A 17,113-nucleotide genomic window follows, 5' to 3' on the forward strand; every position below is an offset into this window, starting at 1 on the left:
GTGTTTTATTTTTATTTTGAAAAAGTGTCGAATGTAAATATAACGATTCCGTAGTTTTGGAAATGGGAATGTTCTTCTTCTTCGTTGAAATTCTTCTGCCGTTGCAGATTGATAATCCCCGTTAGAATACCTATGCTTATTTTTAACTGATTTCACGATGGCGCATTATCATCCTTCAAGACCCATTTTAGGATCGACATTTTTCCTAGAAGAAAAATCATGGAACATACGTGTGCGTGTAGATACATTCGTTTCATGATCGAAGCCACGTGCATCGCCACTGTCAATAAGTCAAATAAAGGCTAGAACTCTGATAAATACGCCGCCAGTGACTTGGCAGCACACCATAATCTTCCGAGGATCAAACCTTGAATCCCTTTCAACATATTCGGTAATCCAAAATCGTCTCGCTTCTTCCTTCATCCTCTTCTGTACGTGAAAGCGTGAATAAAACAAGTACATACAAATGAAAATTCAAAATTGCATTTGAGGTATAGTTCGTTTTTTATTCTTTTCTTTCGTTTTTCTTAGAATACATCACAGTGCGTTGAAGTTTTGTGTTCAATTACGGTTCTTCGACGCGATATAAATTATTGTCAATTAAGTACACTGCGCGAGGATTCTCGACTGGTGATTTCTTAATATACAGGTACGATGTTTCTTCTTTGGTCCTAGTTCGGTACGTGTGGATTTGCTTAACCCGTTTTATGAATGTGACGGAATTAGGGGGATTATGAGCCAGGGATCCGAGTGATTCCCTGGAGATCCCGAAGAAGGATATTTCTGCGACGCGTGCCCGACACGCACTTAACGAGACGTACCACAAAGTCCAATTCAGTGTAAGGTGCAGTATCAAGAGCCACGCTTTCTCCCAGCTACATACATAGTCCAGTACCAGTAGGACGTGCGTGTGCAGTCCACGTGTGTATGTACATACCTATCTATTATATGCATATACCCACGTTAGCGCAAACATGATCGGCGCGAAAGCATCCCCAACAGAATTACAAATTCAATAGCGCTCTGCAGACGCACCTGAGTCCGCCCTCCAGGCCCCGTCCCTCGCCTCTTTCCTCCGACCCCTTTTCTCCACCGTTTAGCCATATCGCCATAATAATAATTGCCGTGGTTTACAGGCGGCCATACGTCGCACACTCGACCCCATATCCACGATGCTCGGCGTATACGTGTGCTGCAATCGTATGCGCGATCCCCCGGAGTCGCGGCCGCGCGTGCCAAATGCCACACTCTCGCGTTATAGCCGAGCAACCTGCATATGCAACTCTCGGAATTGCTAATTTTCACCTTGCGTTGGCGTACGCGCTTTTAGTCGAGGTTGCAACGAGGTTACCCAACACCGCGCTGCCGCGTACCGTCTGATTCCGTTTTGGAACACTCTGAAACAGCTGGGATTTCGACTGGCATTCAATTCCGACGAATGTTTCACTGATGAGCTTAAAAGTTTCGGGGTATTTGCGGGATCTCGTCAGTTCGAAGGGTGAGAACTTCTGATAGTTTAAATTAACGATGGGTCGAGTACCAAAGGATTTTAATTATCAACAGTTTACGGTATACACCCGTCCCATTGCCTCATCCAAATTTCTTGCCATCATTTAGATCCATTTGGAATTTCATTTCTTCGGTAACTTGCACCATTCTAAATTTAGATCCTTAGGGTTGGCAAAATTCAACATAATCAGTGGTCAATATATATCATAAACTTTGACCATTCTGAAACCAGACCCGCATGATTCATACGTATTTGAGTTGCTCGTGCACAAAATATCCACAACTTGTCAAGTTCCCCACTTTCTCCGATTATAATAATGCCCGTATTTTCCTGACCAGAGCTGTAATTATAGACGAACCACGCATGCACTGAAATTGTAAGATTACACATCGTACCCACACATACGTGAATATTTTATAATTGGCACAGTGAAAGTTTTACTACCCGCAACAAAATTTGGAATGAAACTTTTTTACCGACACTTGCTGCCAAGAACTTGGTAGATTTTCTTTGACCTCTGAATCGTAGACTGTGATCCGTCGCGTAATGATCATGAACCGCACAAGTTACGCCATATCGTCCAAACGGGAACAACGGGTCTCGTATTATTATCGAGATTGGCGCCCCTCGCCGCCTCTTCCACCCCTCGGCATAGCATCCCGGATGTTCCTCTTGCCCCCAATCACACCGTCGGCCACTAAGTGCGATCCATTACGCGTAATGGAATGCGCCAATTATAACATTTGCTGAATAATTGGCCGCCGTTTGGTGAACCGTCGATGTTCACGGTTTGGGGTGGTTCCGTGCTACGTTATGCGCGTTCTACCCGATTCCGCTGTGTTGGTGCGTTCGTTCCGCCGATCATGTACCGTATACTCTACCTACTCAGGGAGCTTTTGCCCTGAGCGTGCGCTCTACGCGCCAAACATGCGCTCAACCACGCTCTACCGAATTTACTGTGAAGCAAACGTTCGCCGGTCTTACCCTGCAATGTAGCATCCACGGATACGCATGTACGGATAAATTTACCCTCAAAACGGAGTCTTGGTTTACGCAATTTCGTTTACAGGATTAACGTAAATATCGATTACCTCTTTTAAAGTTTCCTGCAACCGGATAACAATCACAGCACTTTTTTTCGTACGAATAAATGATAAGACCATTTGAATGCTGCGGTGATTCGTGATCTGTTCAATGATCTAGTTGAGGTAGTTTAGCAGTGATCTTTGTCAATTGGCGTGGAATTGTGTTGAATTCAAGATTGGATAGAGTGTTCCGCTATTATCGGTTTCGAGCGTACCAAGAAGTTTGGAACTTTGATTTCCATCGCCTTGGTGGATGCGAAATTCTCACCATGTTTGCCTAGAAACTCGTGAGAGTATATTCGTATAATACTTTTAAGTAGCGTCATGAAACTTTTGCACTTGACGACGACGAGCCTGTCACAGTATCGCGTATATAGTAGGTACGTGGTATAAATGAAACATGAAACACCGGGGACGGGAATTAATTGGTCACATGGCGAGTAATCAAATTACGGTGTGCATTTTTCCATTGCCGAGCGTTGCTGATCAAAGTCAATGGTTTCCCGGATACAGGCGTATAGATGTGTGTGTACCCATAATGCAGTGTAGGAACCTGGTTAGGTATATGAAACGGGTATGTGAGTACATACCTCTATGGAGATACGTACATGGACTCCTGATGCTCGTCGAAACGATGTTAGCGCGCGTGTTTTCGCGCGATCCAATCCGCCGCTAATTAACCAACCGAAGCAAACTTCGTTACCTTCCGGTTCTCGCTAGTCGCTATATGTATACCAATGGCCAGGGTTGTCTTGAGAGATTTTATTTCCGTGCAACGAGGTATAACAGTGACACGAGGCTCGTACGATAATAAATTCTACGGGTAAAGATTTCGATTTCTCTTCACATTGTCAATTCCGCGAACCGTTTGTTCATTTTACAAGCTATTGTATATGCAGAAAAGCGTAGAGAATTGTATTACGAAAATGCTTGTACAAGTTTCAAGGTTCGAGTGCATACGAGGGTGGACGTGATCCGCGTTAAGGATACTCGCGTATTTAAAAGCTGATCTGTCACATCCATGTTTTATTCAAAAATTCATTCTATGGACGCGAAAGAAGAAGAGATAATCCCGGGTTTCCGGTTTTCAGCGGCGCTTGACGAGAAGCGACGTGCTCCTGTGCCGACAACGTCTGCGGGGATTGGTGCAGATCAGCGGCGCGGACGGGCCCCTCGTTTGGGACCACGTTGATCCGCCCCGGGGAAAAGGAATAGGCATAGAAAAGTGGATTCCAAAATTGAAAATCATTGCGGCTCTTGATCCTCTTACCGTCCCTTGACGAGCTCTATAAATCCTTGTTTGTTTCGAGGGATTCGCCGCGGTTCATTTCCCCCTAGTCGTCTCGATATCTTCAACCCCGTTTGTAGAACTGTTCGTGCCAGTTAAGGGATTGCTTAGCGAATTATAAAGTTTGAGGGATTAACAACTCGGTCTTAAGGGAACTTTCGATCTCTTTCTTAGAAGAAGATGCCGTCAATTTTTCAAGCAAGTTTTCAAAATTTCAAAGAGATCGAGGTGTGGGATGTCGGAAGAACAAGTCGGATCATTGCGGTAATATAAAATGATAATTATTTTTCTACCACTCATCTCCGGTAAGTGGGTACATTTTTCTTAATTCCATCAGCGCGGAACAAGCGAGCGCAGCTTTGACATGCAAATTACCTGACAATGAATTTCGCAAAACCTTTTACCGTGGAACGCGATGTAAGAGGGAGTGGAGGAGGGTGAGTATAGCAGTCGCGGTAGCTGAGGGTGCGGAGGGACCGAGAGACGCGAGATGAAGGATCGGAGGGAAGGACGGAGGGTTGGAGGGACGAAGGAAGCGAGTAGAATGGCAGGCGAGTGGACGGAGAAGGGGAGAAGCAAGAAGCAGGGTGACGTCGCGGTATTAATCACTGTCTACCATCGTCTCCTCTCCTCTCTCTTCTCTTCTCTTCTCTTCTCTTCTCTTCTCTCTTCCGTCTCCTTTATTTCCTTTTCTCTACGGCTCGTACATCTATCGTCTCTCTCTCTCTCTCTCTCTCTCTCACTCTTCACTTCACTTCACTTCCATAAGCCCTGCAAAGATCACAGGGGCGTACCTACCACCTTACTTCCACCCCTCGGCACGCCAACCCGACGTCTTTCCAACCCCAAACAATTTTATCTGTTGTCTGTAAGCCTGTACCGGATGTCACGATTCGTTTCACAAAAGGAACGAAGAGCTGACAAGAACGGGCATTTACCTTTGATTTGATATTTATTCTTTGACGGTTACGTTCGTCTGTTTGTTTATTCGTTTTTTGTTTTTTTTTTCTCGTGCACTTCCTTTTACGTCTTATCTCGCTTTACGAGGCACGACGATCTTATAGTGCGATCCCTCGTTACAGCCACAGAAGCTTTTTCAAATTCAATCAAATCTTTTTCTTTTTATATTATTTAGCGGAAACAGAATCAGAACAGATGCGCAGTAGAAAATCGATCTACACATAATATTCCGTTGATTATTTCTGATTCCGAAATACAGGTTTTGTGTCTGCAGGGTTGAAATTTGTACAAGTTTAATCAACAATGGAAAAATTGACGAACAAACGTACCGATTCGGGACCGTTCTACATCTACTGAAATTTACTATCTCGCTGGTGTAGAAGAATTTTTTTTAATTGCTTCGTTTTCTCGAAGTAAAAAAAAAAAAAAAAACGACGAGAAAAAAAATGGCGAAAAATGTTATCCCGCAACTAGTCCGGACTTTGTCGTTTTTCCGGAATGTTAATACAGCGTCATCTTCAGGTACACGGTTCGTCGGTCTTCCAGAGATGTATGCTTACACCTATAATACGTACCTTTGGTACAGTAACAGTGTAGCGAAGCGGAACCCCGGAGACGTCGTTAGAACGCAATCGCCTCCCTCAAAGTGGCTTGGCGCCCGACGTCTCCTCTCATTCCTCCCTTCTCTGCTCCCCCCCCCCCCCCCTCCCTAGCTGATAGCGAGAAAGCAGGCGATGGGGTAAAAGTGAAAGACAGAGAAGAGCGCGGGGAGGGATAAACCATGATGTCGTTGATTAATACGGTTTACCAGTAAGTGTAACGGAGTGTGTAGATCGCGTGGACCACCCTCGAGTTTCCCCGCGTCATCCCCCCCTGGGGCATCCCCCACCCCCGACTCCGGCGAAAGAGGGCCAACCGGAGCCACGTGCCGATCAATGGCGTCTTGTCTCTGGTTGGTGGATCCCGTGCCGCGGACCAACCCCTCGATTCGCCCTCGCTTCAACCCCGTTGAACTCCGGTGGGAGGACGTGCCGCCGCGCCGCATCTCACTTTTGCGAGGAGCATTGATTCCCAACAACCCTCTGTACCCGGAGGACACGGGGGCGCAGACCGGAGGAATTCGATGGTGGAATATCTGCCTGCTCGTGTCCTCGCTGGAACCAAAACGTTCTTTGGGGTTCCGGGTGCGGAAGAGAACTTTGATGTAGGATCCCAACAGCAGAATTACGTGGGATTAAAATCAGGGTGGCCACACACCTGGAAAACCTGGAAAACCCGGAAGTATCGGGGTATTTAAAATGGGTCGTGGAAAACCTGGGATTGTGGGGGGATTTTTAATTTGGTCGTGGAAAAAACTGAAAATATCAGTCTTCTATCGTGGGAATTAGAAATAATTTTTTGAGGTAGCAGGTTGCCTTTTTTTCGTTGGGAAAAGCAATTGGCTTAAACTGACTTTTTTGCACATCATATTTTTCTTCAATTAGAATTGAATTTGAACTGAATATAAAGTTTAAGCTGAACGATTTAGATTTCAGCGACTTACTAGAACTAGGAAAATGTCACGGAAAAATTGGATTTAGTTCCTGGAAAAGTCATGGAGTTTTTTTCTCAAAAATTTATGGCCACCTTAGAAATTAAGTGGACTAAATTTATCCAGATTTACGCTCGACTCCTGGAAGTATTGGATCATTTATCTGTTTTCTCTTGAAATCTTCTCGTTGCATTTTGTTCAATTTCTTTCGTGTCTGTATTTATTGTGGTTTCTTTTAACCGAACTTTTATGCGTAACTTGATATGCAAATTCCTTTTTTGAATATCCCTGAGAGCGCAGCGTTATCGGAATAGCAAATCGTAGGGCTGTAACGTAATTAGGTCTGCAGGCATTCGAAGCAAAATACTTCCAACATGAATTATCGGTGGGCTAATCGTGTAACAAACTTTCGTTTTAAACAAAGTGATTGACGTTTTGGCAAAATCGTTTTTCACATAGGTGTGCACTGTGTATTTTTATAGTTCCAAATTCGATTTAACTAACTATTATAAATATACAGTTTTTACTAAAGCAATATACCAGACACAGTTCCAAACGTAAAAACAAGCCTGGGGGTCTCGGTACGTAAATTTCGATGTGTATAATTCGGTAGACTTCTCGCACATGCAAGAGTTAAATCTCACAAGCATATGATAATGCGAATCGTCGTCTTGCATCTTATTTAGATTGGAAAAAAAATTCCAACAAGTACAATCTGCCGAAGATTCAATCTGATGGAAAAAATTTCATCCGATAAATCTAATCGAACCATCATATCGCCGAAGGCGTGATTTCCTCGTTCAGCACTCTCGGGATTAAAATATTTCCGAATAATAGTGTACTGTTTCAAAAAATTTACACACGTTTCGTAGATCCCAGCTAACGTGAGGCGGTGAGGGATAACTCGGATGTATAATGCGCAAATTCCTGTGACCATGAGATTAATCCGTTCTAGAAAAAATCGATTTAAGAAAATTGGAATAAGCGCGTGCGTGTGTGATGAGATGTACACACTTCAAAAGCTGGCAGATTGTTTATGCAATACAGATGTACAACGATTTTGGACTCAAGATAAACCTCGCGGTTCTGACTGCAGCGCGAGGCCAGAAAATTATTCGATGGAAATCTCGATTCGATTGTTTATTTTTACACGCGATTTACATTCAAAGAGAATACACGCGCGTTTCGAACGTGGGTGCCTAATTTGACACCGATATTTACGTACGCGTCACGGATGCAAACCTATTAACGACGCCCGACTGATCGGAGGAGGTTAATTCATGATTCCGTATAGACAGAATCGAGGACGTGACTCTAACACGCGGTGGTTTCGTTGCCGAGAATCTCATTAACACCACTCCAGCAGTTAAGGCTGCCAAATTACAATATTATAATTGTTACGAAGCAGAACCTGTTCGATCATGCACAGTTATTCGTAACATGCGGCCAGCGTTGAATTTCGATGAGTGAGTTAACTTATTTATACATTGCGCTTCTGAATCTGCTTTCCATACGAAAATCGACTTGGACGTGACAGTGAAGGCTTGAACGTGCTGATCGAAGATCAACGTACGAAAATTTGGCGAGTTTAATCTAGAAATAAATGGAATACACTTCGTTTGTGCTATTATAAATTTTTTCTTCTCACTTCAGATTATCGACTGCTGGAAATTGATTATAATTATGCGGAAACAAATACTCGGTCAAATTTCAATCGAATCAACCAAATAACAACCGAATTAAACTGTTGATTCATTTATCTCAGCATAATTAGAATCAACCACTCACAATCGGTAAGGTAAATTACGTAATTTCAGAAACGGTAACCTTGATTCAGAAATCAACTCTGAGAACCAAAAAAAAAAAATGAAAAAAAAACGTGTAGTGGAATGGAAATGATTTGTGACTCGGGTACATAATATTAATAAGTAATGAAATTAAAATCGTTTATCACGAGAACAAGTTTATTCAACACAACTACCTTAATAATCAGCTATAATATCACTGCCTATATTCATATATTTTAATATATTTTGTTTTAAATATATATTATTGAGTTATTCTTAACTTTATGCATTTACGAATACAGTAATACAATATACAGGTTTATACGTGTGTAGATTTCCTACAATCTTTGGCGGCTATGCTATATTGGTTGTTTACGATACGTGCGCCGTGCCTCCGGGCAGTGAAGTATAGTATTATATATTTAACTTTGATTATATTGAATCTCATTTCGATTAATCTCACTTCGTTCTTGCGGAGAAATTAATACAATTTCGAACGGCGATCGACTCCGTTGTCAACATCGATATACTATCATAATCGTTTCTATTAGTGTTATTATTTTTATTATTATTATTATAACTATTATATTAATATTTCTTATGTATCTCTACATGTTACTATCACGTTTCTATTCGTTATACGAACCTATGCGAGGTTTCAATCGTATTGTTTGTAACTTTGCAATTTTTGATCGGATAGGTACTGTACGCACGATCATCGACAAAAAAGGTTGGCAAGTATCACCGAATGATTCATATTTGCCAAATTGGAATTATTTCTTCGCTATATATATATATATATATATACATATAGTACATATAGTCGATCGGTTAATGCAAACCTTCTAATTGCGTTGAATTTTCGTTGAAAGAGAGAAACATCGTTGAAAAACAAATCAATATATACAATATTGTCCGTCTCTGAAATTGTACATGATAATATATAAAAATCACATTGAAATTTCTTTACGAAAATCGAGACGTTTTTTTCTCTTTCAAAATATTATAAAATCGTGAACGCGATCATTTTTCGCGACGGGATGTTAAATTCTTTCGTTCTCACGCGATTCATAATTGGTTTACGGAGAAAGTTATCACTGTACAGTGCATCCCGCGTACAAATCGTGGGAAATCGTGGGATTCGGCGGTGGGATCTACGATCTACGGATCTTCTTTGGTCGACGGTTGTATTTGGTGAACGACCGAGGGTAGGTGATGGTGTTCCGGTCGTCTTGAGAGACCCAGCAACGGGGGCAGGAGGGGCAAAGGCAACGGTAAGGGGAGTCCGCCCGGGAACCCGGCGAGGCCCCCCAAAAGCGCGGAGGCGGTCGAGTGTTCCTGGGCCTTCCTTCTCAGCTCGGCCAGGCTGCTGCTCCTGTGGAGATCGTTGCTTCCGGGCTTGCAGCATCCGCACAAAGAGGCCGGCCACCCGGCCGGGGACCAAGATAGCATGTCCTGAAGGCTGCCTGGCCGGTGATCGCCGCTACTCCACAAAGACGGGGTACCGGATGACAAGGAGGTCGGAGTGCTGCCGATTTTCGTACCGAACAACGGCGGGGAAAATTGGGCCGCCAAGTGTGGTGGGAAAAATAATGACGGGGGTGGTTCGACCGGCCTGAAACCGGCGGCTGATCCTAGGTTACTGAAAAACAGAGACAAGGGGAAACTTTTTTTAGCCAAATTAAATTATGTCTGCTTCCGATATTGTTGAGGCATTCGGATTATTGTATGAAAAGTATTTTCCACCGTTGTGCAAATATTTTTTATATAACTTTTTTTGTCGTTTATCATACAGCGTCACGTGGCGGGTGTCGCGTTGCTTGAAAAGCTTTTCAGGGTGCGCTGCGGTGGGCTCGTCTACCCGGGGATGGTCCTCGTCCTTCGGCTCGTCACTCGCCGAGTAGCTGGGTGAAATTTATACTCGCAACGAGGTCTGCTTCGCATATATAGATGTACGTGCGCAGATATAACAGCGATACGCGGCTCGTTGGTTCCGCGGAACGGTTTCCAACCGAGGCCGCTTTGAAGCGAGGGTGATTTTCTCAAATATTAATCGCAAATATTGTTTAATTAATGTAACGAGGCAGGTAGGTGGCAGCTAACGGCGACCCGAATCGCGGTTCCTGTACACAGAGGGACGGGCTAAGACCGAGGAGGCGAGGCTCGTGGCGCCCAAGTGGTCGCCTAGGAACGGGAAACGGGCGGAAGGTGGAATTCCAGAGTCGGCGGAGCTCCGAGGCTCGAGGGATGCGAGGATGAGTAGACGGGAGGATAAGGGAGGCTGGGACTCTGAGCCGTGGTAAGCGCGATAATTACAGGCAATTAGCCGCGTTCCGTTCGTGAGCTTGTGCCCATTTTCACCTCGCGAGTATACGTGTGTTTGTTACCGTAGACTCGCGGGGCCCAATCAACCCTCTTGTAATTAGGCATGGAAAAGGTACGAAGACCTCGCTTGCGTAAGTTCCAAACTTTGCGGACACATAATTTTCGTTATCATTTGTAACCGACACCTTGTATTGGTTTCTAATTGTAAGAAAATCAGCACAGTCCGTAATTCCATCGTTTTAAAAGGGATACAAGGAAATCATTATTATTGTTATTATTATTATTATTATCATTATTATTGTTGTTGTTGTTGTATTTGAAATTGGGTTCAAAGATGAAGCTAAGGTTTCGAGACGTTATTTGTATCGGTTGAAGATAATTATTCCTTTCAGAAGCCTATAAAAATTAATTTTACACGGAAGATTTCATCCTCTCAGGATTGCGGAATATACTCGAAAGCACGTCGTCGTTGGATTATCAGGATTTATCTTTGAAACGGAAAATTTGGTACCGGCATCGAGATTTACGAGTACAAGCGGTGTATTAAAAGTCGTACGGCGAGTGGAGATCGTAGGGAGAAGGGAGGAGAAGAGCGGGGGAGAAAAGTATATTTGAGAGACGAGAGAACCGATGTAATGACAATCCATTAAAATCTTTATTTAAAATTCAATGATATTAAACCACCACGAGTCGGCGCCGGGTGGGTTGGTGGTGCCTCGCCGCGTGCTCCACCAGGGGGCAAGTTACGAAGGGTCTGCTTAGGGGAGAGCGTATACACGTGTACGCGAAGATGCACAGATGTGTTATAGGTGTACGGGAATATTTACTCGAATTTCGTTGTGGTGGTGATGCGTACGAGAAAAGTGGCGAGAGACCGAGTAAAGGAGAGAGAGAGAGAGAGAGCGAGAGAGAGGGGGGGGGGGGGGGAGAAAAGGAGAGGAAAAGTACCCCCAGTCCGCAAGCTCCGGGCGCCTGAATAAATGACGAGGATATATTTACGGCGGGTGGTTTTAAATAAATTACACCCGTGGAGACGACGGACCGGCCTCTTCTTCAACCTCAACCTCCCTCCCCTTCTTCTTTTCATCCTCTCCCTGCACCTCGAGCTATGCTACCAGCGACCGCATCCCTCGCGGTTTACCTACAGGCTCCAATGTGAAACTTATTTGGGATAGGAATATTCCTAAAATTTTTCACCAAATTCCGTTAGCTTCAAATTCCAGGGAAATTAAAATTTGAATCAGAATTGATATTGGAGATTTTTTAATTTCATAGAGAAAACCAAGTAAACCACCTTGATTGCATTTATTCGCAAGTACGTAAATTAAATTCGTACGTACCTTGTCCCGGTAAAATTAAATAGGGGGAAAAATAAGAAAAGAAAATTAGAAAATAAAATCAGGGTAAATTAAAACAATATATATGTATGTATATATATATATATATATACATACATATGCATATACATATATTCATATTATATATATTTTACTCGACTTTTGTGAAAATTGTTTTCACACGTTAACGTAATCGGTAGATGCGGAGGTCTCGACGAGGTGAAATTGCAAGATTTAAACATCGCGATGTAAATTTGACAAAGACTTTCGCTCCGAGCGTCAGGAAAATTTCCGCCGCTTACACACGGCCCCTCAGTTCTCGCGCGCCATCCGACGCCCTCCTTCGTCTCCGACACCGATTTACATGACGTCGGGATGCCATTACGTTTTCGTATCTCGCTCGATTCGTATTTCACCCCGGTTCAGACGGGAGACAAACCACCTTCGGAAGTTCGAGACAACGACTTATGGCCTTTCTTCGATTGACTTTTTTCCTTACACTATTCATGCGATCTCGACGTCGAATCGATAGAGTCAACCGTATCCTATTGGTACAGAGGTATACGTGCCAATTCTTTCAAAACTTTAAACGAATTTTTTGAATCATTGCCGCGAGCTGCGAAGTAAAAAAATTGTAAAAATATTGTGTGAACAAATGAAATTAGGACTTGGCATCGCCAGGTTTATAAAGTTCCGATTAATGCCACGGTACAGCAGAATTGGGTGCACGCGTAAAAAAATTTAATACGTGAATCAAATAAAAGAGACACCAAAAATAATTGGATCGTATGTTGTTTTTTTTTTAAGCTAAACGTTAAATGGGACAAATATGGGAGGTTGAAAATCGCAGCAATATGACGTTACACGTGCCAAGGTGTATCAATGTGTTGTGTATTCTAAAAATCAGTGAAATTCAATTGGTATTGTAACATCTGCAATTATCGTTTTAGATTAAAAATGAGAAACATTATTTCATTATTCCGTGACTTTTTGGCGTAAAAGAAATGAAATTTATACAGAATCGATATGTTTTATGCATACTGCATTCTCACAAAGTATAAACGGTAATATTTATAGGTTCTATGATTTATATCAGAGTTAAAAATCGTGGAAAATATTTCCAGTATTATCCACCCCATCGAGCCGTGATGATGACAGATTTAGAAGGTCAACCGCGCGGCCGTCTGTAGGCGATGAAACACGATACAGGGCTCTGACCGTTCTTCCAGAAATGAAAAGATCCGTACATTGGTACATATAATACACATAAACCAGGCAGAGGGAGACTAACGAGGCGTCAATTACGATTGCCTGGCAAGGGCAGAAGTGCGAGGAGTATGAAGAATAAGAGGTGGCGGTGCGGATTACACTGATATCCATACAGCGTATCAACATCGGTTCTTGGATCCGTTTGGCGGGGGGGTGGAACGCCAGGAGACGACGTGGTTAATGGCTCGGAGCGCGTTTCCGGTCTCGGCGAAAACGGAGATGGTTTAAGGCCGGTGATATTTCCTAAAGACGTATACGGACGGGGATAAAGGCTCACCTCTCGGTCGGGGGTCCGAGGACCCCGACGGTGCCGACGGTGCTGGGAGGCGCGGGCTGCGCCCTGATCGACGTCGGCGTCGGCGGCGGCGTCGCGGCGCCCCCTACGGACGACTGACTCTGGGGCTGCTGGGGCCTCGGGCTGACCGACGCCGAGGTGGTGCTCGGACTCCTCGAGCCTCCGTCCGGACCGACGTCCTCGCCCTCGGCGCTCGCCGCGTCGGGCTCGTGGCTGGTGGGCCGTGGTGGTAGCCCGGGATCCGAGCCGCCTTCCCGCTTTCTCTGCTCTTCCTTCAGCCGCTCGCTCTTCCGCCATTTTGCCCGTCGGTTCTGGAACCAGACCTGGGGACACGGGACAATTATGAGAACCGTTTAATCCGCATCCTCCTTATCCAATTGTAAGAATTTGCCGATCTCCTGACTCTCTCTCTATCTCTCTCTCTTTCTCTCTGTACGTATGACTAAATAGTTGGACGTGTGCGGCTCTCTTCGTCGGGCGAAGCCGGAGCAAGGCTCACCTGACGTCGACTGCATGGTTTAATTGCACGCCTTTCGGTATATAATACGAGCCGCACATGCTCAACGAGCTGAAACCCACCGCTCGCTCTTCACTCGTGAGTCTTCCTTTAGATTCCCGAGTCTTTTTAACGAGGCTAACTTGACGTAATATCAACTGAAATAGACTTTTTATTATACGAGTCAGGATCCTCCACTTTACACGCGGAGAATGACAAAAAGAATTGTTATTCAGGTGCTGTTAGACGCCACGGCAATAGGCTTCTTCTCCGCATCGACGGTATATTCGGACAATCTATACGGCCGCGTTGCATGCTATCTTGGAAGAGACATTGATGTTTGTTTCAACTAATTCGTCTTCCCTCTAAGAAGTATCTAAAAAAATAATACGGAATAAGTTTTGAAAGTTACCCCCATAAACCGCAGTCTCGAAAACTTTACACAAATTCAAGGCGTTGTACTATATTTGAAATCCCACATATTGCGAATTCGTTTACGACACGCTTTGATGAGTTGTGAAAAATCAAAATTTACTAGTTTTTGTTTATTGTTTACTCTTCAATGCCTCTAAAATAAATTTCAAATTTAGGAAGAGTAAAGTTACTTTTACAACCTGCAGGCAGCTGAACCCTCTTGCGGCGTTCGGTCTGTGCCGAAGAAAATTGCGCTTGAAAGTAAGAAAGAGAGTAAATGGGGCAGGGAGGTGAAAAAAAATGTAAGGAAAAAAAGTTAGGCCAAGTTGAATTGCAGTAAATGCGAGAGCTTTTTTACTTTACGAAGAGGTACTATATTATTCCGAGAAACTCGCATGCGATCCCGTATAAGTATATAACTATAATGTAGGTACGTATAAGACCTCTGTCTGATCGTGAACGTCCGTCTCTCTCCAGCTTGGAAAATTTATCGGACGGGTGTTCACCCGGCCGAATCGAATGTTTCAAACGTAATGTCTTCTCAAATTCTTATTTTGTTTTCTTCTTTCTCTTAAACCCGTGCAGCCTCGAAATGGTTTAATAAAATAAACACGAGAAGCGGGGGTCGGGTGGTCGGACTCTCCGCAGGCAGCATCGCAGACTGGGAAGAGGGGTGGGGGTTATAATAATATCCTAAGGGTTACGGGGCAGAAGAGTAATACCCGGGAACAAAGCCGCGGTTCCCCTGGGATCTTCGAGAACCCCTAGCTCCATTTTTTTCAATACGAATTTAATCCTAAATATGTCAATAACGGCTTGGCTTGCCGCCGAGTCTATCCACGCGCAGACACCATCCCCGAAGCAGTCTCCTAAGAAGATTTCTTCCCGTCAGTTTGCAGTGGCAAAAGAAACGAAAAGATATTTGAAACAACAAACAAAGAAAAAAGAAAAAAGAACTACACCTGCAATTCGACTAACGACGAATCGACTCGTTGGCTCGTATACGTATAGACGAGTTGAAAATATACTTTTCTTCGTCGCGAAGCGGCTGGATGAAGTAATTATTTTAAAAAACTAGGGATATAAACGAGTGGATGAGGTCGTGAGAGGCGCTTTGGACGGATTCGAGTTTGCGTCACTCCTGACGCGAGGAACGTGCCTCGTCGGCCCTCAGGAGGTTCTAATTGGAGCGGGAGAGTCCGCGTCGCGAATGCAGGAGCCGCGCAAACCCGACAACGCTGGCGGTGCACGCCACTGTTTGCCCATTATTCGAGATTCCCTTTGTCTCGGCTAATGAAACAATGAGGCCGCCCTTCCCCGCCAGCCTATAAACCTGCAGGGGCCCCAGGCTGGAGCCGCGAGGCTGCCGCCGTCATGCGGCCGTGCGGGATTCCGCGTGTGTACGGAACACGCGAGAAGCATATCGCGATTTTCATTCTATTTACAACCCGCCGCATGATACTCCGACATAATTGGCAATTGTACGCCTGTTGCCAACCGCCGATCGAATCAGTATATAAATTCGCTGCAATATAAATAAACGGCCTGCCCCAGGAATGATAATATTGCGTTGGTTGGTTAATCGCGGTGGATTCGCCGGCGAACGTGTACGCTTTACGAAACAGCTCGCAGCACGCGAGCTGTTGGCAAAAAGGTGAAAATCAACGCCGCGGTAAATAAGCTATTCAACAAACGTTTACTGGACTTATCGCAAAATTCATATCCGTTTTATCGTTGCGAAGAACTCGTTCCAAACTAGTGGTGGAAATTTTCAGAGCGTAGACGTAATGACTTTAGTTCATTCCCGAGTCGGCAGACGGTATTTGGATCCTGAGTGTGGGGATAGCGAGGGACGTCATCTCCTAGAGTGCGAAGCCCAGCGTATAAAGTAATCCGGAAGATTACCGCGGCTTACCTCGTCAAGAGATTACGTCGGGTCGAGGGTGTCAGCGACGTACCCCCGGGGGTGCCACGTCCCCGACTGTACCTCAGTCGATTCGTGCGTTATACGCTCGAGACGTCGCGCGTCGCGACGCCGATATCGGCGTCTGAATTTAACCAACTTGAATAAGCTGCTCTAATTACAGATGTCGAGGACTGCGAGCGGCCTCGGAGTTTCCTTGTTTTTCAGAAGTTAACCTTTCGAGGATGCTCGACTCACCTGGACCCTGGCTTCCGTCAGGTTAATCTTCATCGCGAGATCCTCGCGTGTGAAGACGTCCGGATAATGCGTCTGGGCAAAGGCCGACTCCAGCTCCTCCAGCTGTTGCAGAGTGAACGTCGTCCTGTTTCTCCGCTGCTTTCTCCGCACAAAAGAATCATCCCCGACACCGTGAAGCGCCGGATGATACGCCGAGTAGCTGGTGTCTGCAACAGAGGTTTAGAAATAGTCATAAAGCGTGGAATAATGGCTCCTGCATAAACTGGGCTTTCATTCTTGTCAAGAGGCGGAAGAGTCGCGTATTCGCCCGTCGACAGCCGCGGGATGCGTCGATGGGGGGTTTTAACGGGCAATGAAAACGCGTGTGAAAGGAATGAAGAAAAAATTTACATGGTAGAAAAGGCGAATCTGCAAAGCCAAACACACACCGCGGGATTGGCCAATCGCCGGATTCGAGAGGCCGCAGCAAACGCAAACGCAAACGCGAGAGAAGGGCGGACGCGGCCGCGTTCATCAATGATGCAAGGCAATCAGCGCAATTAATTACCGCCCCGCTAAGCCCAGCTTAGCAAAAAACACAAATTAATTTCCTAAACTCATAAAAATTCATGACTCTTTCCCGACCAGTTCTCTCTGTGCAACCCTCAATCTCTGA

At 44.7% G+C, this 17,113-nt stretch overlaps 1 protein-coding gene across 5 annotated transcripts in view; it reads right to left on the reverse strand.

Moving 5' to 3' along the window:
- Positions 1-8,320: 8,320 nt before the first annotated feature.
- Drgx (Dorsal root ganglia homeobox) overlaps positions 8,321-17,113 on the reverse strand; it is a 47,516-nt gene continuing 38,723 nt past the window's right edge. For 4 of the 5 annotated variants that reach the window (XM_069136099.1, XM_046618732.1, XM_046618741.2 and 1 more), the window contains 3 exons: positions 16,459-16,664; positions 13,370-13,710; positions 8,321-9,827 (listed from right to left, as the gene is read on the reverse strand). In XM_069136099.1, the coding sequence (XP_068992200.1) occupies positions 9,323-9,827; positions 13,370-13,710; positions 16,459-16,664 (1,052 nt within the window). In that variant the 3' untranslated portion in view covers positions 8,321-9,322. The remainder of the gene's footprint in view (positions 9,828-13,369; positions 13,711-16,458; positions 16,665-17,113) is intronic. The other variant, XM_046618749.1, reaches the window with a different exon arrangement.

The sequence above is a fragment of the Neodiprion pinetum genome, chromosome 1 (assembly GCF_021155775.2).
Source record: "Neodiprion pinetum isolate iyNeoPine1 chromosome 1, iyNeoPine1.2, whole genome shotgun sequence".
Taxonomy (NCBI): Eukaryota; Metazoa; Arthropoda; class Insecta; order Hymenoptera; family Diprionidae; genus Neodiprion; species Neodiprion pinetum.